This window comes from Notamacropus eugenii, chromosome 6 (genome assembly GCF_028372415.1).
Source record: "Notamacropus eugenii isolate mMacEug1 chromosome 6, mMacEug1.pri_v2, whole genome shotgun sequence".
Classification (NCBI taxonomy): Eukaryota; Metazoa; Chordata; class Mammalia; order Diprotodontia; family Macropodidae; genus Notamacropus; species Notamacropus eugenii.
The window spans coordinates 75,221,108-75,243,453 of record NC_092877.1 but is presented as its reverse complement, the minus strand read 5'-3'; the positions used below and the strand labels follow the sequence as shown (position 1 = coordinate 75,243,453).

Here is a 22,346-nt window from a genome sequence, read left to right as displayed (position 1 = left end):
TAATTTGTGTAATGTGAAAAGCCATATATATATGTAAGAGTACATTAAAAAACTTGAGAGAGGTATATAATAACATTTTCATTCTTGTAATTCAGAAATATTGAATGTTACTCAGCAGTTCATGTGGCTATTGACTTTTGGAACACAATTGTTATTATTCTGTGTTGGTCTCTTCCTTCTCTTTCTCTCCCCACCACTCATCTCTACCCTCTACCCCTCATGGAGCAGGTTCTAAACTAGGCCTAACTCAGGCTGTTGGTAAAAGTTTAGAAATGAAACAAAGATTCAGCTTTGGTTCATTTGAGTGCGGCTCTCCCTTTGCCCTACACTTGCTGGGATGGTGAACTCTTGTCAAAAAAGGTGTGCTGACTCCCAGATCATGTTGGGAAGTCTGTCAAGTCAGAAGAAGGCTAACTATTGCTGCCCTGGGCCTTTATGACTTAGGTGATCAGGAAAACTATGACAAGAATTTGAACCTAAGTTCCTACAACCAATTAAGTCTGGAGGATGATTTCATTACCTTTATAGGGAAAAATGAGATAAATCTGAACTAGATTAGTAATATTTGTTGCTGCTACCCCTGGAGAATATAGGAAACGAAGATATTTTTAATGAAATCATTTGTAAATATGCAGAAATTATAAAGTTCATGGAAATGAAATGTTACAAAGGGAAATCTCTATAAGATGCTTTCCCTCACTGGGCCTAGACTAATCAGGCAATAAGCCACTTTCTTGGATAAAAAAAGGAATTTGTAGAGGTTCATTAATTCTTTTTAAGTCACCATGGGTACCATATTATACTGTGTTAATTTTATCCTAATTGGTTAAAATTGTTAATGAACACTGAAAAAGCCATACTGCTTGGGAGGAAGTTATTGGATATATCTGACTACATATATAATTAAAGTAAACAAATAAATCTGAATACTTTAATACAAACCTGCCCTTATTTTGAGAAATTTGAGTTAGTTATTAGGTTTTTTTTTCATTTTTGAGATACCAGGAATTACTTATCTTTCAGTATTGATATATATAGAACTAAACATTAGAAGGAATGTCATAATTTTTCTAATGAAAAAGTACATTTTTCGTTACTGTTAGAAATATGCAAATACAAAATTTATATTTAGCAAAGGAAAACTAGTGCTGTAGCTTTGTGAGTAATCATAAATATGAAATGAGAAGGGTTTTTTGTTAGGGGTATGTATGTGTGTTTAATCTAATTTTGTATTCTTACCACTTTCAATGACAATTAGAATACTAATGAAACAATTTGTGGACCTCTTGTCATGTGTAAAGTACTGTGCAAAAACAAGCATAAGGTAGGAGGATCTCTACCTTTAAGGATCTCATACATTCTGTTGAGGAAAAGAAAATAGTTAAATATAAAAGATAATTAATGATATAAGGCAATAAACAGTTACCAACTAAATGCTATAGATAAGATTTGTCATTGAGTGTAGGAGGAGAAAAGTGAGAACTTAAAGAGTGCCAGGAAGTTTATAAAGCCTCCAGCATATAGGAAACACTAGACATGGAAGGTAGCATAGAGGAGATTGGGATTTGAATTGGGACTTAAGTTAGGATTGGACTAGATGAAGGAGATATTTGAGGTAGAGGAAATAACACAAGAGAAAGAACATAGGCAAAGTGAAAGTGTGCTAAGGGAATAGAGGGTATACCATTTTCCCTGGAGCCAAAAGAAATTTTTAGGTATTAGAACTATATAGAACCTAGGATATTCCTCCATATCTCCTTTTATTTTTAAGATAAGAAAATTAAAGAACAAGAGAGGTAATACAGGTAGTAAATAATTGAGATTGATTTAGCTCCTCTGACAAGTCTAGTCCCTTTTTTGGTCATAGCTGGGGGTTGTGCCATCCTATCTTGTAGGCAGAATAGAGACATTGACACAATTTTTGAGCAGGAGAAGTGACATGACCAAAAGAATGCTTTAATTTGATTGTGGTGAATGGATTGGAACAAGAAAAGAAGAGCATTTGGGAGAACATTTTGGAAGCTGTGGCTCTAATCCAGGCATAACATGAAGGCTTCAGCTGTGATGGTGGCACAGTTAGTATAGTAGAGAAATTTTGAGTTTACATTTTCTGATGATAAGGTGATGTGTGAAATTATCATTTCATTCTTTGAGGCATATTGAGAACCCTGGAATAGGTGAACTCAGGTTTGTTTTTCCAGCTGAGTTCATGATTTTTAAAATGTATTTAAGAAAAAGTCAGAGAAGCTGTGATGAGAACTATTTCTTTGGAAGTTCAGTGTTTATTGTTTAGTTTTTCTTATTACTCAGAGGAAGAAACATGCATGCTTTTATACAGATAAAACTTACTTAGAATATCCCAAAGTATTTGTTAATGGATTTGAAAGTATATTTTTCTCTACTTTTCATATGTTAATACCTTTTTTTTTTTTTCCCATAACAGGGATCTGAGAAACAATCTTATTAGTACTATAGATCCAGGTGCATTCTGGGGACTTTCCTCTCTAAAAAGATTGTAAGTATGACATTAATTTAACTTATGTAACTAGCTGTTTTACCATTTGGAATGGTCATATGAATGTTCCGATAAATGTTAGCAAGAATAGTCAATAAGAATATCACTAATCTTTCAGTGATCTGTGGGTTTGGATTGTGTAACTTGAACACCCATGAAAGATTTTACATTTATTCATTTCTCCTGCTCAAAGTTCACTGGTCTAGATAGTATAATATTACTGAGTGCTGAACATGAGATTATTTATGTAACTAGTATTGTCTTTATGTCTATTAACATCAACATAGCCTAATACTAAGTTAGAATTTTTTGTGGGGTAGCTAGGAGGGTATCTGCTTTATAGTATTTGCTATCAACTAAAAAATTCTATTTCTTTTTCTCATGAATTGCCACCTAGTTAAATGTATCTTCATTCTTTTATTTGTAATATAAGTTGCACTTTTAGCATTCTTTATATATTACTAACCTCTCAGTTATTTTGTACTTCTTCTCAATTGCTTGGGGCTTTGTAAAATAGCTGAAACAACTTTGGTTGCTATTTATATGTCTTTTCATAAGTTTAATGCAGAATAGTTTTAGTAACATAATGGTATATTTGTTATAATCATTTAATTTATATTTTACCAGATGGAGAAGGCTAACTTTGCAGTTTTCTTAATAGAATTTGGAGAATTTTGAATTAGCCTGAGAAAGAGGGGAAAAATGGTTTAGGTCCTTTGTATGGGAGGATTGGTCCACTATTGTTGTAATTTAAAATCTAATTGGTTCTATAGCCAGCAATTAATTATAGCCCTTTTCTAGCTCTAAAGTTCTTGCCTGATACATAAGCAGTTAAGCTAGCTAAAGAAGATAATTGAGAGGTTACGTGAAAGTAAAGTGAAGGATTTGCTATCTAGTACTTTATCAGCCTGAAGACTCCAGACTTTGGTAATTTTAGTATCTCTATATATAACTGGATCTAAAATATTTTGAAAGTGACATCATTAAAATTAGAAATTAAAGTTATCTTTGCTGAGTTTTCAGTTAAGCATTTCAAAACATAATGAAAAATTGGAATATTTAGTCAAAACTTTTAATAGATAATAAAAATTTTCTATATTCATCCAAAGTGGCAGATATTGTATAACAAAATAATTTGATTATAACTATAGGAAGGTAGACTAGAAGTAGTATTGCTTATTGGGTAGAATACTAGACTTGAAGTCAGGAAGACTTTGGTTCAAATCTAGCCTTTGACTTCAGTTGTGTAAGTCTGGGTAAGTCGTCTGCTTTAGCCAACTCAGTGGGATTTATCTACCCAGTGGTAGATGATCATGTTATCTTTCTGCTTTTGTTTCCCCACACTGAGGAAACTAGAGATCACAAATCAAAGAGGTCACATAAGTGGTTATTTAAAAAAAAAGTTAACAGGAAAGTCTTGTTAAAGTAATTACGTTTAGACAGTGTTAGAAGTGAATGACTGAAATACCTTCGGATTACTTAGGTAGGAGATAAAACCCGAAATTAATTCAGTTTTTTTGCACTGTGATCAAAACTACAGTTTCTTTAAGTTGATGACACAGAGGTAGGAAGTAATAAGCTTCAGAATGTTTCATGAATGGGCCTAAAAGACTTAATACCATTTAATAACTTAGCCTTCTCTTTTTTTCCACACTGGTCACATTTTTTCCATTGTCCCCGATTGTCTGGGTTCCCTCTCTCACTTCTCCAGTTAAAAGCTCACTTAGCATAATGTCGGGAGTCATCTGTCATTGTGTAAGACACGATTAAGAATTTAATCAGGCAGTCATTAAGAATTTAAACTAGAGGGGGGACTTCTGGATCTCTCCCCATTCCAACTTTTATGTGTGAAGTCAAATGAAAGCTGGAGAGAAGGATAATGAAACAGTATGAGGCTGGAAGAAGCTAGTTATGCTGAAGTATTATTCAAGAGATAGGTTAGTTGGTTCACATTCCAGGTCTGATGGATATGAGCTATGTGATTTTTGAGCAAGTTGCTTAAACTCTCAGAAAGTTTCCCAAATGGGGTTAAAGAGAATAGCAACACCTTTGTGTACCTCTGTACCACCTGTAGTACCACTGTCTGGGGCAGTTTTGAGGAATATGCTTCACTGTGCTTAAACTGTTACTTTCAGGTATTCCTTAATCTCCTATTTATACAGAGGACTATTGATACTTGGCCTTGTGTCTCCTTGCATCTGACTGTGATGCTCTCTCTCTCTTCTCTTCTACCTTTCTGGTTCTCTTAGTTCTTTTAAGACTACTGCTGTACTGCCTTCTTTATGAAACCTTTCCTTAGCCCTGGCTGCTGGTGACCACCCTCTCACCTTTTATTCATTTTGTACTTATCACGGACATACTTTATATGTAAGAAGAGGCAGCTTGGTGAAGTGGATAGAGAGCAGACCTCACAGCCGCAAGGACCTGCTTCTGACATGAACCGGCTGTGTGACCTGGGTGAAACATATAGCTCCTCACTGCTCTAGAGTCTTCTCTAAGATCACATGCTTCAGAGAAGATTCTAACATGCACTGGTATAGAAAGTTTCTTTTTTAGAGAATTCCCCATACCAGTGAAATCACAGGTCTAATCCCTATCCCTATCCTTTATGTATATTAAATGTATATATGGTCTCAATTTTAATATAAGATCCTTGGGTGTGGCGGGGGTGGGGGCAACTTTTGCTTTTGGCTTTGTATCTGTCCCCAGCACATGACCAAGTGCCTGGCCCATAGAAAGTATTTAATGAATGCCTGTGACTGACAGAGTGACTGACCATATTGAAAAGAAAAGGTGCTGTGTGTCTCTACTTTTTTTCTGTAGAAAGGTGAGCATTAACAGGAAACATAACTAAAAAATCTTACGTTTAACACACATAGTGAGTAGAATGTACTTTTTTATTTCTTTCTTAGGGATTTGACCAACAACAGAATAGGATGTTTGAATGCAAACATATTTAGAGGACTCACCAATCTTGTTAGACTGTAAGTATGCCCTTTGTTTCTATAAAACATTAAAATATAATAAAGTGTTTTACTGATAAAATAATTCATTAAACAGGAACTGTGCCCTATGGGAAGTGACATGGCTGCTGCCTTCCTGAAGGTGGCAGTGTGGAGTATGAGCTTGAGAGCAGAGGCTTTGGCTACCCTGACTTCTGTGCACATGAGCTGTCCTTCATGCTTGGTCCTGGTGTCTTTAGTACCTGACACACGTAGATGCTTCCTAAGTACTCTTCCATTCATTGATTTTCTCACTGTCTTGAGCTGTGCCTCAGTAAGACAGTGTACCAGAAGGTGAAATACTGTAAATGTGCAGCTCTTACTGCTGTTTCTACCAGAGCTGATTTACTTTTGAGTGACATAGTGGTTAGTCAAGGAGACCTGAATGCAAGTATGGACTCAGACTCAGATACTTAATAGTTGTATCACCCTGGGCAAGTCACTTAACCTCTCCTCTGTCTGCTTCAGTTTCCTCATTTGTAAAATGAAAGTAATAGCAACTACCTTCCAGGTTTGTTGTAAAGATGAAATGAGATAATATTATAAAATATTTAGCATAGTTCTTGGCACATAGTAGCTACTTAAAAGTCTCTCTTCCTCCTACCCTCCCTCCCTCCCTCCCTCCCTTCCTCCCTTCCTCCCTCCCTTCCTCCCTTCCTTCCTTCCTCCCTTCCTCCCTTCCTCCCTTCCTCCCTTCCTCCCTCCCTTCCTTCCTTCCTTCCTTCCTTCCTTCCTTCCTTCCTTCCTTCCTTCCTTCCTTCCTTCCTTCCTTCCTTCCTTTCTTTCCATCAAATAAAACTATTAGAAGTAATACTGAATTTGAGAAAATTAAAAACTCCCTTTTTTAATTTAGGGATGAGTTGCTTCTCTATATAACTCTACCAGTTTCTTAGGAAAATTATGATCTTTTCAACATATTTTTAAGGTAAACTTAATCATTGGTATTATTTAGTTTATTGAACAAATATAAAACCTAAAGATCCATTTTGTTGGACTTACTCTTTCTATTTGTGAGATTAACTGAATTATCAGTTGGAAATGAAATAGAATTATTTTTTCTTGAAGGTTTTGGATGGAGGAGCTTTAACTTTGTTTTCTTCTGTTTGTATGCTTTGGTCTTCCTTGTCACCCAAGTAAGATTCCATAGTCTAATTCTTTTTCCAGTTTTTGCTCATTTTCCTCAACCATTTACTTGACTTTTGAGCTCTCTGCTTCCTGTGGGGGTGATCCCCACACAATCTGTGGGCCTAGAGCTCCAGAAACAATGACTGCAGTTGCCCTTGCTGCTGCCTTGGCTGCTGCTGGTTCCTCCACCCCCTTCCCCCCACCACCCTGGGACTAGGGACAGACCACTCTGTTGTCCTGCACTGGTCTCATAGGCTTTTCCCACTGACCTTCCAGTTTGTCTTCGGTGTTTTGGGATCCTGAAGTCTGGAAACTGCCACAGGTATGAGAGATTCAGTCTCCCCGAGGCCTACTCATGTCCCCTCTGAGCACTCTCAGCCCACACTGGATTATGCTCTGCTTCCAGCATGGCATGATTGACACTTCCCAGCCACTTTCCAGGATGTGTTGGGCTGGAGGTTTACTTCACTCTGTCATTCTGTGGATTCTGCAACTGCAGATTTTGTTTAGAGCCATTTTTTTTACAGGCATTTGGCTGGGCTTGGTGGAAGCACTCTAAAAAGTCAGTGCTGTTACTCTGCCATCTTGGTTCTGCCCTGCCAGAATTATTTTTTTCTAAGGTATGGTGTACTTTCCATTATAACTTTAAGACTTTATAAAAGAAAATGTTTCCTCAAATAGGCAACACTCAGGAAATGAGTTTTAAGCACCTTCTGTTTTAATTTTACCTTTGAGTTGTTACACACTTTGAATATTTGATTTATTAATAACCGAAACAGCATGGTGTAGTGGAAAGAGTACAGGATTTGAAATTAGAAGACTGATTTTGGCTTTTCCAGTATTGTTGACTTGGGATCAGTTACATCAGATATCTGAAACTCAGTTTTTTTATCTGCATAATGAGGGAGCTGGACCTCTAAGTTCATTTCCACCTGATTCTTAAAGCTCTAAAATCCCTTCCAAGAGGGCTAAGAAGAGCATTGCTTAGGTTATCTGAAGACTAATAGGGGAAAAAAAACTCTCACTCAGCAGCCTAACAAAAATAAGCAAATGTATTACATTAAGAGAGCCAAGATCATATCCTTCTTTTCCTATCCCTTTAGCCCCTAATATATTATGTATTCATAACAAGTTTTCTAAAGCTAATGAATGAATGACAAGGTAGATATAATTTTTCCCCAACTATATTATTCTGAAATACTTGAGGCAGTTAGTTAATAGTCTAATACATATCTTATTTAAACTCATAGTAAATTAAATTATTTAAAAGAATCTCTTCCTGTACAATTAGAGACAATTTTATAAAACTCACAGGATAGTGGAATTGGAAAGGGACCTTAAAAGTCATCTAGATTGGTCCCCTCTTTTTTGTTGTTACCCAGTTATTTCAGTTGTATTGGACTCTTTGACTCCATTTGAGGTTTTCCTTGCAAAGATATTGGAGTGGTTGCCATTTCTTCTCCAGCTCATTTTATAGGTGAGGAACTAAGGCAAACAGGTTAAGTGACTTATCCATGGTCACTGAGCTAGTAAGTGCCTGAGGCCAGATTTGAGGAAATAAGTCTTCCTGATTCCAGATGCAGTGCTCTCTCTATTGTGCTACTTTGCTGCCTCAGATAAGGTAACTGAGACCTTCCAAGATTAAGTGTTTTGCCTAAGGTTATATATGGGTAGTAAATTGGAAAGCCCAGATTAAAATTCAGGTCATTTGACTGTAAATTCATTTTACTTTTCAAGTGTACCACAATGCTTCTGTGATAATATGAAGATTATATAATTTGCAGTTTTAGGGTAGTTTTGGGGAAATTAAGTTCTGTAAAAATAGCATATAATATTACATAAACATGTTTATTGAAATGAAATTTTTTTTTCTTGCAGAAATCTTTCAGGAAATTTGTTTTCTTCATTAGCACAAGGAACTTTTGATTACCTTGGTTCCTTAAGGTCTTTGTGAGTAAATTTTTTTTATTCATTAAATTAAGCAATTTAGCCTGTTCAAGTCATTTTCAGTCATGTCCGAACCTTTCATGATTTTATTTGGGGTTTTCTTGCCAAAGATACTGGAATGGTTTGCCATTTCCTTCTCCAACTCATTTACAGATGAGGAAACTGAGGCAAACAGGGTTACGTGACTTGTCCAGGGTCCCACAGCTAGTAAGTTGTCTGAGACTGGATTTGAACTGAGGTCTTCTTGATCTAGGCCTGGTGCTATATCCATTGCCCCACTTCACTGCCCTTTTATAATCTTGCAATTTTTCATGAGAATGGAACTCAGTCGTTTTCTAAACCCATTATAAAATATGCTTTTCCTGTCTACAGAGGAAACAAACATTCGTACCCTATAAATGATTGCAGGTAAATTTCAAGTTTTGAAAAATAGTCTTTCCTCAATATTATGAAAACCAACATATCTTTGATTATAACATTTGGTAATACTCCTTTTTTTGGATCTTTTATAAACAAATGATTTTTCTTTGGTTTTATGTACTTTCCCAATAGTAAACTTTAATTCGTATCAGTTGTTTGAGGACATTTTATGCTTTTGGATTTTAATTTTGTTCATCCTAACTGAATACTCAACTCCTAGAGGTATTTTAGAATGCTTCTTTAATATAGCTTCTGCATCAGCTCATGTTTGTACAGGTGCTATAGTAGTTCTCTGGAGCTGCAGCTTACGTTATAATTGAACGAAATTTTTATTTTTCTTTCTTCCAAGTACAACTACGTTAACTCAGACTGGACCAGCGTAACCTTTTTTTATGTACAGCACAATAAAAAATGCAATTAATAAATTCCACCCCTATAAAATCTGCATTATTTAAAATTATATTTATTTCTGTTAAAATTATTTTTCCAATCAGTAATTTTCCAGGTTTCATCATGTATTTTATATCTGTATTCTCCAAAAGGAATTTCCACACTAGAAGAGGAAAAGGTGTTACATGCACTAGTTTCTTTTTTTAAACATTTTTTCCACCAAACATATTCTTATTTAAAAAAACTTTAATTATTATTATATATATTGAATTGGTTATTCAAATAACTTCCTGTCATCATAGATGGGACATGTAAGAAATCTTATTCTTACAATGAGTTTCAATAAGGAAATCTGATGACTAGTTTTTTTCTTTTTTTAAAAATTGCTGTCTCTGCTGTAGAAAGCATAGAGAATGCATCTAGAATAAGAACATTCCTTGCAGGTCACTTTCTCTAGTCCAAGGAGGCCTTTGTTGAAAGTTGAAAGTGAGCAAAGGCTATCTTAATTTTGAAAATGATAGTAGGTTTTTTTTAACAGGAATTTGGAAAACAGAAAAAAATCCAAGTTTGATGAAGCCAGTGGCAGCAAGATCAGAAGGAAACTGGGAATAAGACGGGAGCTTAGTCAAGCTAGAATCCTGCTTTTATTTTTATGCTCAGGTTTTGACTCACCAATTTCTCACCAATTTCTTGATCAAGTGTGATTACTTGGTTTTACTTTAGCTCCTGCCTTGTTTCATAAAGCTAAGTGACCAAGTTAAATACTTCCTTATATCCTGATACAAATGTAACTCTAATTTTAAATTCCTTCATGGGAAGTGTGAGATGGAATTTCCACTTTGTTTTAACATACCAATTGTCATTCTTATCAATTCAGGAGACTTTTATGGGTAAATAGAATTGAAAATGAAAGATCATTTGAACTGACAAAAAAGGAGCTTTTTTAAAGAATGATAATAAAATTGACAAACCTTTATTCAGTTTATTCCAAAAAAAGGGAGAATGAAAGAGAGAGAGAAACCAAACTACTTATTGTTCACAACAAAAACAAAAGAATGAATGTTATCAGGGCATTCTACATAGAACTTTTTAAGAGAGTTTAAAGGAAATATTTTTTTTCCTTATGTACTGAACCTGTGATTTTATTGGCATATGGAACTCAGAGAGAAAATTCCCTCTGCTGGTATAGATCAATGCCTATACTGCAACTTAACTTTTTGATGCCCTAGGCACCTGTCTAAGAGTAAATGACTTTCCTGTTGTCAGAGCCAATATATGCCAAGAGATGAACCCAAGTTTTCTGACTGAGTCAAGCAGACTGCCTTTTGTATAAATTAAAGACAATGATACAACACAAAATTATTCATTTAAAATTGACTCTTATCGGGATAAGAAATGATCAGTCTTGAGCAATTTACCTTGAGAAAAGAACACCCGGATCCAAAGGAACTGATGACTAAACAACTCATTATTAATTAGATTATTTGTAAAGATAGAGAAATATGAAACATTGCACAATACCTTTTAGGAATTACATATAATGTTGATTTTCATATCTGGTAAAAATATCACTAAAAAAATAAAAAAGTAGACCAAGTTTCCTAATGAGTAAAAATGTTAAATATTAACTAATAATGATTCCTTATGCACAGGGTTTATATCAGTCATGGAAGACTGGTTCAATATCAGAAAAACAGCATGACAAAGCAAAAAGGAAAAGCAAGAAATATTAATAACATGTCACACATTTGATACTGGTTCAGGGAGGGGTTTACAAAATAGCTATAAGCGCAATTCCTTCCATAACACAGCATATGATCTAGTTAGTAAGAAAAAAAACAATTATAAATGTAAGTACCATAGTTTTAATTGCCAGAATTAGTTGCATCCACCATAAATTCTCTTGATATTCAGAGATGAGAGAGATCCATACCAGTCACCAACAAGCATTTATTAAGCACCTACTATGTGTCAAGCACGATACTAGGTGCTGAGCTATATAAGTGGGAAGAATGGAACAGTCTCTATGGACAAAATAATTGAAAAAGTCTTTAATGAAGTTCCACTAAGTGGGCATCTGGAAGACAAAGAGGCAAGCCTTAGGAACACCTCAGTGAGAGATAAAGAGCAAATAATATTTTCATGCTAATAGTGCAATTTAATCATTTTCAGTAATTGTGATTTATATCTTACCTATTTTAGAGAATTTCAAACTGAGTACCTTTTGTGCGATTGCAATATATTGTGGATGCATCGGTGGGTAAAAGAGAGAAATATCACTGTACGTGAAACCAGATGTGCTTACCCTAAATCACTTCAGGCTCAGCCAGTTACCGGTGTTAAACAGGAGCTATTGACGTGTGGTAAGGGAGAAATAAAATAAACAACACTTTTAAATTCTTAAATTTTGATTTTCATCAGATGTTGATTCTGGGCATTTTGTTTGATTTTTTTCATCCTATTATTCTGCATGAGCTTTTCTAGGAATATGTAAAAACTACAAAATTCAAACTTATCAATTAAGGCACTTAACTTAGAAATGCTACATTAATGATTTTTTTTGCCTAAAGGGAACTTTTCAACCAAATTTTAATCTAGTTTCATGCTAACAGTTTCTTATTTAGTGAAAACTAATTTAAAATTACATTGTATTATCCAGTGTTTTCTATCAGTTAGCAATAATGACTAATGAATAATAATGTGATTTTAAAGTAAAACAGTATGTAACTTTCACATCAGCTAATTATTCAGTTTCTCTAGGTATTAATTAGAAAGTAGCTGGTAGAATACTACTGTGATTCAGTGGAGGGAACTTAACGCTTACTTACATGATAGTTACTCTAGAGTCAGCTCTAAAGGTGACAGCTCAGAATGGAACAAGTTTTTTTTTTTTTTTTGAAACCTACTCAACTCTATCTTCATTTATCCTATGAACTTATTATGTTGGTGATCTGTTTTTATATTTGATTTTGTTCAGTATTGCTGTGACTTTTCAGTCTAGTTTTCTGTTTGTAGTGCTATTAGCTTACTACGTTTTCCTCCCAAATGATTCTAGATCCTCCTCTTGAATTACCATCTTTCTACATGACTCCATCTCATCGTCAGGTTGTTTTTGAAGGGGACAGCCTTCCCTTTCAATGTATGGCTTCTTATATTGATCAGGACATGCAGGTCCTGTGGTACCAGGATGGAAGAATAGTTGAAACTAATGAATCTCAAGGTATCTTTGTTGAAAAGAACATGATTCACAACTGCTCATTGATTGCAAGGTAAATTTTTTTTTTTTTTTAGGGAAAGCATTATTTTTGTAGACTATATTTAAGTTTTTGGCTTATTTTGTTGGAATTTCAACTTATGTTTTTATCTTAACTAGTTTAGAACTTTAAAAAATGTATTTGTTACTTGTTCCATCATTTGTCAATATCATGTTAAATAGTTATATCTGATCTCTTTTCTAAAAAGGAATAGCATTTTTCCAAATGTTTAGTATTTTTTTTTATGAGGTTCTAGGAATTGGTGTTTTTTTGACTCCACATCCAATTTTAAATCTATTTATTGCTGTTAGATTTTTATTTCCTGCTTTGAGGACCTCTTGTCATTTTAAGCATCCATCCTTGTGGAAAATATAACTTCTTAATCTCAAGATAAATCAGGAAATGGGAGACTTTGAAAGAGAGGGTATTTGTCTACGTAAGAACTGTTCAATGTTTTCTCCTTCTAATTGTAATATTTTTAAAAGTATATAGTGACTAATTTTTCAGTTATTGTGTGAAGCCTTCTATAAGAACTCAACAGATATAGTCAGTCATACTTGTATAGGCGTACAGTGTTACCTGTTGCATATATGTGTGCATGCATGCTTAGGTATTCAAATCTGGATGCAATTCCACCTTCACTTTGTGACCCCCTTCACTTTGTATTATCTTAAATGTACTAATGCTACATATGATCTCCTAAAGGGATGATAATTAATATCAACATTCAGGTAATTCATATTACAGAGAATAAGACATAAAGAAGGTGAATATCATGTACCAGGGACCTTAAGTCTACATTCATTATTCATTCAGAATCCATAAATCATAGATATAAAACTGCATGTTAAAGTTAACTTTGTACTGTTTAGATAGAAATTAGATCAACACTGCTTAAAGAAATCTGGAGTTGCAACCTAGATTGGACCTTTTGGCTTTGGTAGCTTGCATTTTGTGTGTGTTTAATTTTTTTTCCTTTTTTTGTGGGGAATAGTATTTTATTTTTTCCAATTACATGTAAAGATAGTTTTCATCATTAACTTTTTTATAAAATTTGAGTTCCAGATTCTTTATTCCTATCATTCCCCCTCTCCAAGACAGCAAAGCAATCTGATAAACATATTTCCACATTAACCATGTTATGAAAGAAGAAACAGAACAAAAAGGAAAAGCCATGAGAAACAAAAACCAAAAAGGAATAAAGTATTCAGCCATTTTGCAGTTGATGGACATCCCCTCAATTTCCAATGCTTTGCCATGCCCTAAAAGAGCTGCTATAAATGTTTTTGTTCATGTGGGTTCTTTCCACCTTTTTATGATGTCTTTGGGATACAGATGTATCCAGTGGTATTGCTGGATCAAAGAGTATGCATAGTTTTATTGCCCTTTGGTCATAGTTCCAAATTGTTCTCCAGAATGGCTGAATCAGTTCACAATTCCACCAACATTGCATTAGTGTCCCAGTTTTCCCACATCTGGTCCAACATTTATCATTTTCCTTTTCTGTCATATTAGCCAATCTCACAGGTATGAGGTGGTAACTCAGAGGTGTTTTACTTTGCATTTCTCTAATCAATAGTGATTGAGAACATTTTTTTCATGTGACTATAGATTTAAATTTTTTTATCTGAAAACTACCTGTTAATATCCTTTGATCATTTATCATTTAGGGAATGAATTGTACTCTAAATTTGAGTAAGTTCTCTATATATTTGAGAAATGAAGACTTTATCAGAAACATTGGCTCTAAAAACTGTTCCCTAGCTTTCTGCTTTCCTTCTAATCTTGGTTGCATTTGTTTTTTTGTTCAGTAACTTTTTAATTTAATGTAATAAAAATTATCCATTTTGTGTTTCATAATGATGTTCTCTATCTCTTGTTTGCTCATAAATTCTTCCGTTCTCTCTAGGTAAACTACTCCTTGCTCTCATAGCTTGCTTTATGTCTGAATCATGTACCTATTTTGACCGTTGGTATACAGTATAAGATGTGGTCTATACTTAGTTTCCGCCATATTGTTTTCCAGTTTTCCTGGCAGTTTTTGTTTAAATAATGAGTTTTTGTTCCAAAAACTTGGAAGCAGATAGCAGAGTGGACTGCCCAGATCTCTGAATAAGGGAAGAGTTTATGAACAAACAAGAGATAGAGGAGATCACAAGAAATAAAATAGATAATTTTTATTACTAGAAATTAAAAAAAGCTTTTGCACAAATGAAACTAATGAATCAAAATCAGAATGAAAACAGGAAACTATGGGAAAATTTTTGCAGCAAGTTTCTCTTATAAAGGTCTCATTTCTTAAATATAAAGGGAACTGATCCAAATTTGTAAAAAAAAACAAAAATAAGAGACATTCACCATTTGATAAATAGTCTGGACCCTCCTGGCTTCAGAGTGATTATCAATAGTAACTGTTGCTGTTTGCCTCCCAGCCTGATGCCTTTATTTTTCTTTACCTCATTACTGGGGCCATCCCCTGGCTACTTCTTAAACAGGCCTATTCTCTGCTTCACCCTAAGTGAATACCTGAATAGAACTTGGCCTAAAGGGGCCAAGGTCTCCCAGAGCATCCTGGGTCATCTCCAGTCATCCTGATGAATATCTGGTCACTGGATTCAGATGGCTCTGGAGGAGAAGTGAAGCTGGTGACCTGAACAGCCCTCCCTCACTCAAAACAAAGTCAAGTGAAAGTCATGTCATCATTTCTCTGATGGCATGATCTTCTTCGGCAACGAAAGACGAACACCACAAATGGCTTTGCTAAAGTGGTTAATTATTTCAAGTAGTTTGTAGATAAATCTCCAGGATTCTCTAAGTGTACCATCATATTATCTGCAAAGAGTGGTAGTTCTGTTTCCTCCTTGCCTAGTTTAATTCCTTCAATTTCTTTTGCTTCTCCTATTGCTCAAGCTAACATTTCTAGCACAATATTGAATAATGGTGATGATAATGGGCATCCTTTTTCACCCCTGCTCTTGTTATTCCTACAGATAATACTTACTGATGGTTTTGACAGATAATACTTATCATTTTAAGGAAAACTCCCTGTATTCCTTTGCCCACTCATGTTTTTAATAAGAACGGGTACTGTATTTTGTCAGAAGCTTTTTCTGCATCTATTTAGATGATCATATGATTTGTGTTGATTTTATTACTCATATGGTCAATGCTTAATATTGAACTAACTGCATTTCTGGTATAAATATCACATCATCATAATATACTATTCTTATGATAAATTGCTGTAATCTCTTTGGTAATGTGTTATTTAAAAATTTTGCATCAATATTAATTAGGAAAATTGGTCTATAATTTTCTTTCTCTGTTTTGACTTTCCCAGGTTTAGGTATCAGTACCATATATTTGTATCATAAAAGGAATTTTGTAGGATTCCACCTATTTTCTCCAAAAATCCATATAGTATTGGAGTTAATTGTTCTTTAAATGTTTGGTAGAATTCGCTTGTAAATCCATCTGGCCCTTAATACATAAATAGAGGGTCTAGACAGAAGTTGACTTTGATGTGATGATAACTATCTGTGACCTCCTGCTGAGTAAAATCCTCAATTATCTCCCAAACACTATGTTGTCCCCTTGGTTCTCCTGTTCCCGCCTTAGTATATTGGGCATGCTTCTTCTGCCTCTTCTCTCTCTAACATTGTTTCATTTTCCAACTTTGACTTTGTTACATTTTCTTCCCCCACACCCTCCTGGCAATCGTTGCCATGGAAACTCGGCTGGGTCTGTACAAAGGTTGTATACACACTTCTTTTACCAGCTTTTCTCCTGAGCTAAATGAACAGCTTTTTTTTCTACCACCCAAGACCCTGCAGCTTGTTCTTTTAAAGGAGAGCTCGAACACTGAGAATTCCCATGGAAACTAGCTAACTCTTTTTCTATCTGAATTTTTTCCTTCAGCAGCTCATCTCTACTTTTACACATAATTTGGTAACCTGTTAATAAAATCCAGCCTCTCCTACACATACCTGCCAGCTCTTTCCCTGATTTTATTGATATTATTTGCAAACACCTTTCCAAATCACTAAGTTCCGCATCTTGTAAACTTGCTTCCCAGTTTTCATAGTGTCTAGTGTTTCCCTTGCTAGGGAGGAATAAGATAAATCCTCCCATCCTGGGATATTCATTTCTTCCTCTAAATTCTTTCTGTCTCCAAATAGAGATTTTATACCCTGCAATTCCCTTCATGTTGCCAAATATATCTCCAAGGCTATATTCATAGCACTGAGGGTGACCATGAATATACTGGCATAGTTATGAATTGCAAAGCATAACAGACTCTCCATATAGAAAAGAGAAGAAAAACATTTATTCAGACAACAGAAAGCCAAATCCCAGCACCAGAAAGTAAAATCTGTTATAGTAACCAAGAAATCAGTACACATTAGCACTGCAAGGGACAAAATCATTCCCAAGCCAACCCATGCGCCCCTCCTTGCTGGGGCATTCCCTTAAGCAAACACTCACAAGCTAGTTGGGCCTGCCTACCTTCATCCTATTTCCTGGAACTAACCTCTCTTACCATCTTCCTCCCAGTAATGCTCCACAGTTCCTGTTTTACCTGTTTAGCAAGCTCCTCCCACCACATGTGATTTATGCTTCCATGTGATTTAAGCACTTCACATGGGTCTATTAATGAATGAGAAAGATCATTCCATTTATATTACCATTACAAGTAGTCCAATAATTCTTAAATCATCTCTCCTGAATCTAATTTCCAGGTCAGTTGTTTTTCCAGTGAGGTATTTTATATTTTCTTCTATTTTTCATTCTTTTGATTTTATTTGACTGGTTCTTGATGTCTTATAGAGTCATTGCCTTCCTCTTGCCCAATTCTAATATTTAAGACATTATTTTCTTCAGTTAGCTTTTGTAATACCTTTTCCATTTGGCCAATTTTACTTTTTTAAGGATTTGTTTTTCTTCAGTCAATTTTTGTCCTTCCTATTCTAAGCTATTGACTCTCTTTTGCATACCTTTCATTTCTTTTCCCAATTTTTTTATACTTCTCTTCTTTGACTTTTAAAATCCTTTTTGAGCTCCTTCAAGAAGGCTTTTTGGGCTTGAGACCAATTCATATTCTGCTTTGGGGTTTCTAATGTAGGTGTATTAACAGTATTATCCTCCTCTGAGTTTATATTTTGATCTTCGTCTAGAAAGAGTCTGTAGTCAGTGTTCATTTTTGCTTTTTGCTTGTGACATTTGCATATTTCCCAGCATTTAAAGTTGAGCTCTTCTACTGGACCATAAGGATCACTGTCCCCAGCTTCTTATACTGGGGGTCAGGGACCTGGTCATTGACTTTGTGGTGTTTGGCCCCTGGTGCTGGTTGATGGAGGTTGTAGGGGTCTGACAGCTTACCTGATATTAAGCTGGGGTCCTACTGGTGGTATCTGGTGTATCTCCAGGTGAGATTTTTCTACATTTCCCTAGGCTACCCTGAAGTATGCAGAGGTTCGCTGTGGGAGGACATCTGTCTGTCTGCCCGGGGCTGTGCTGAAGCATGGGGAGGTTCAACTGATGAAAAATGCCTGCCTGCCCAGGGCTGTGCCAGTACATGTAGTGGTTCTCAGAGCTGGAGTCTTTCTAGTTCCCCTGACTGTGCTAAGGCATGTGGGGGATCTTGGTGTTGGCATTTGTTTGCTCCATTGTTCTGGGACTCAAGATCTCCTACTGGTTTGCTAAGGTGGAGCCTGCCGTTGGCTTGCTGGGACGCTTCTTATCCTGATTTATATTCCCCTTTTACATGAGTGATACAGACCTTTTTTGCTGATTCACCAAGTTTACTGAACCAAAAGACTTTTTCACCCCATCTTTCCACTGACTCCACTTTTCCGGGATCTATTCTCGGGAGCTGTTTTATGTGTCTCTGGGGATGAGACTGGGAGAGGGACAGCAATTTCCTGCTTACTCTGCCATCTTGGCTACCAGAAACCCAATTCCATTTTTTAAGGAGTTGTTTTCTTCAGTAAACTTTTGTTCCTTCTTTTCCAAGCTGGTGACTCTTTTTTCATATTTCTCTCATTTCTTTCCTCAACTTTTCTTCTACTTCTCTTATTTCATTTTAAAAATCCTTTTTGAGCTCTTTCAAGAGCATTTCTTGGATTTGAGAACAATTCATATTCCCCTTTGAGGCTTTGAATGTAGGCATTTTGACATTCAGTCTTGTTCTGAGTTTATATTTGAATATGCCCTGTCACCATAGTAGCTTTCTATGGTCATGGCAGTTTTTTATTTTTTGTTGAACTCCGCTTCTCAGTTACAAGGTCCACTGTCCCAGCTTTCTTGCCCCGGGAATCAGGGGGCCTGGTCACTGACTTTCTTTACCAGGGCTTCTGGGACTGGGGACTTGCCCACTATGCTTGGCCTGGCCTACTAATGACTATTGTGCCTTGGGTTCCAGGGTTAGCACTTTGCCTCCTTTGCTGAGGCTGAAAGCCTCATAGTTGGCCTTCTCTACTCCTGGATTACTGAGCCAGGACTGTGGGTTCTCAGGTGCTGTTCTGTGCTATGGCTAAGAGCCTCCAACTGGCTTGCCTGGATACCACCTGCACTGGGCTCTGCTGCCCTTTTACCCTAGTGAAACAGACCTTTCCTGAAGTTCTTCTAAGTTATCTTTGGCTGGAAATTGTTTCACTCTCTCTTTTTGTGGCTCTTGTCATTTCCGAATTCTTTTAGAGGCTTGATTTAATAATGTTGTTTCCAGTGGAAGCTGAGGGGAGCTCAAACAACTTCCTGGCTTTTCTCTGCCACCTTGGCTCTGCCCCTTTTTTCTTTGTAGTTTTCTAAGGTCCTGAAATGTGGACATTTATTTCATTTACTTTAGCAGTGAGCAATAGGCAGCAATAAAAATCATTATTTTTTTTCTGGGTACAACATATTCAGATATCCTTCACCTGAATTTCAGCTCTTTTCATCTTTTTATTCTTCAATATGATGTACGTAAGAAATGCTAGGTGTCCAAAAAAAGAGTAAGTTTATTTTATTTTTTAATGAACCAAAGTCTGGAGAAGTATATTTTATACACCAGGTATAAACACATATCAGGTCTGATGTAGTCAGTTGATATCAGTTGATAGGATAAAATTTAAGGCAAAGATTAATTAGGCTGCCATCTGCTTGGTAAATATCTGTGGTTCAGAACTTTGAATAGTTCCATAGGTTAAAAGTTCCTTTGCTAGATCTGTTTGATTTATAGCTCAATTAGCAAGCATTCATTAAGTGCTTGCTATGTGCTAGGTATTGTCCTAAGTCTGGGGTTACTGAAAGAGGGAGAAGACCCTGTGTGCCATAATATGTGAGTTAATGAAGGCCTGTACTAAAGTGGTGGCAGTATCAGAAGAAAGGTGTGTATTTGAGAGATATTGTAAAGATGAAGTCTTAAGGCCTTGGCAACAGCTTGTATATGGTGGGATGTGTGTGTGTGAAGAATAATGAGGAATTAAGGGTGACTTCTAGGTTGTGAACCTGAGGGAATGGCAGGATGATTTTGTACTCTACCATAATAGGGAAGGTAGGAAGCGGGGAGCACTCTGGGGAAAGTTATTAAGTTCTGTTTTGCACGTAATAAGTTTAGATGTTTGCTGAACATCCACTTTGAAATGTCTGAAAGACAGTTGGAGATGTGAGATTGAAGGTCAGCAGGTATATTAGGTCAAAAAAGGTAGATTTTGAGAATCATCACTGTAGAGATGGTAATTAAATCCATGGGAGCTGATAAGATTGCTAAATGAAGAAATACAGAAGGAGGAGAAAAGAGTACCCAGAATAGAATGTTGAGGGATACCCAGTGTTAGAGTACATGATCCTGCATCTAGAGCAGTAAGGGTCAGATTGGTATGAGGAAAGTCAGGAGAGAGTGGTGTACTTAAACCCAGAAAGAAGAGGAGGGAGGAGGGAGTGATCACAAGTGTCAGAGGCTGCAGAGAGGCTGAGAATGAGAAAAGGTCACTGGATTTGGCAACTAAGAGATAGTTAACTTTGGAGAGAGCAGTTTTGGTGGAATGATAAGATTGGAAGCCAGATTGTAAGAAGAGAAAGAGAGGAGAGAAAGTAGAGGCATCTATTGTAGATGGCTTTTTTGAGGAGTTTAGATACAAAGAGTAGAAGAGGTATAGGATGGTAGTGGAGTTGGAAGGATTAAGTAATGGTTTTTTTGAGGATAAAAAAGACACAGGCATGTTTGTAGGCAATAGAGAATAAGCCAACTAGAGAAGGAGAAATTGAAAATAAGTGAAAAAGTGAGGATGACAGAGGGGGCAATCTGTTGGAGGAAGTGTGATGGATTGAGATCATTTGAACAAGTCGAGGGTTTAGCCTTGATAAAGGAGTAAGACCGCTTCATCATGAGAAGTGAATGGGAACAGATGGAGGAGAGGAGAGTTGCAGACATACTTGAGTGATAGGAAGATGAAGAGGAGGAGAGAAAAGGGAGTTCACAGTAAATGGCTTTAACTTTTTTCTATAAAATATGAGGCAGGTTTCTCAGATGAGAGAGTTGGGGAGAGGGGAGCCGTAGGAGTTCTGAGGTGGGACAAAGAGACTTGGAAGCATTGCTGTGAAAAGTGGATTAGTGAGTTCATAAGGGAGATAGTACTGTCTACTAGCACTGAGGATCCATTTGAGAATTATGTAGCATAAACTGGTAGTGCATCTAATCAGAATGGTTGCATGATTTTCTACACCTTTATTCAGGAGTCCCTATGTAGAAATAAAGGCAGTGAATGATGGGAGTGATCCAGAGTTGAAGCTTAGCAGTACAGTTGGTGAAATAAGGGCACTACAGCTTCAAGAAAGGAAAGCAATGAAGAGTTGAGTTGGTTCCCCGATGGGTCAAAGAAGAGGAGAAATTGGCTAATGCGAGGAGATGGCCTGGGAGAAAATTGAGAGATCAAGGGATTGGAAGTCAACAGCACAAATGAAGAATGAGATAACTTAAGGGAAGGCAGAGGGAGAGGTGAAGAGCCAATAGATTAGATAAGAGATTTTTGAGGTGGAACATTTGTGGATGGTGGCAAGAACAAGGGTATGACCATCTTTGTGTGTGACAAGAACTTTGTGGTTGATAAGGTTTTTAACAGGTTAATAAAATTCTTTTGGATTTTGTGAATCGTGCTTTACTGCCCCACCATCTTTGATATTTCTTTGTGAGTATTTGAGTGTAAGTGTACATGCTCCTCTGAAGTTCTAGCAGTTTGTCCAAATGGAAGCTCAGGCTTCTTTTTGTTTGGTAGTTTGACCTTTTAATATTTACTTTCTCCTAATTTAGTTCTGCTAATATTCTAGAGGACCTATTTATTTCCAGGATATTTTGTCTTCAGTTAGGTTAAGTTGTTGCCAAATAAATACTGTTTCTTTGCCTAGATTTTCACAGTTGGAACATTTATAATAGTTGATAGAGGAAGTGGCATAGTTTTCCATTTAGTTGTGCTTTTTTTCCTTAAAAAAAATAGAACTCTGGGGATATGTGAAAAAATCAGGGCAGTAATTCATTCTTGGTGGAATTGTGAACTGATCCAGCCATTTTGGAGAGCAGTTTGGAATTATGCCCAAAAAAGTATAAAACCTTTGACCCAGTAATACCACTATTAGAGCTATTTCCCAAGGTATCCAGGAAAAAAGGAAAAGAACCTTTATGTTCTAAAATATTTATAGCAGCTCTCTTTGTGCTAGCAA

At 36.1% G+C, this 22,346-nt stretch overlaps 1 protein-coding gene across 2 annotated transcripts in view; it reads left to right on the top strand.

The window, feature by feature from the left end:
• Positions 1-22,346, top strand: part of ADGRA3 (adhesion G protein-coupled receptor A3) — a 152,116-nt gene that overhangs the window by 52,967 nt on the left and 76,803 nt on the right. The window contains exons 3-7 of one of the 2 annotated variants that reach the window (XM_072620366.1): positions 2,444-2,515; positions 5,428-5,499; positions 8,521-8,592; positions 11,602-11,762; positions 12,455-12,668. In XM_072620366.1, coding sequence (XP_072476467.1) covers positions 2,444-2,515; positions 5,428-5,499; positions 8,521-8,592; positions 11,602-11,762; positions 12,455-12,668 — 591 coding nt within the window. The remainder of the gene's footprint in view (positions 1-2,443; positions 2,516-5,427; positions 5,500-8,520; positions 8,593-11,601; positions 11,763-12,454; positions 12,669-22,346) is intronic. The other variant, XM_072620367.1, reaches the window with a different exon arrangement.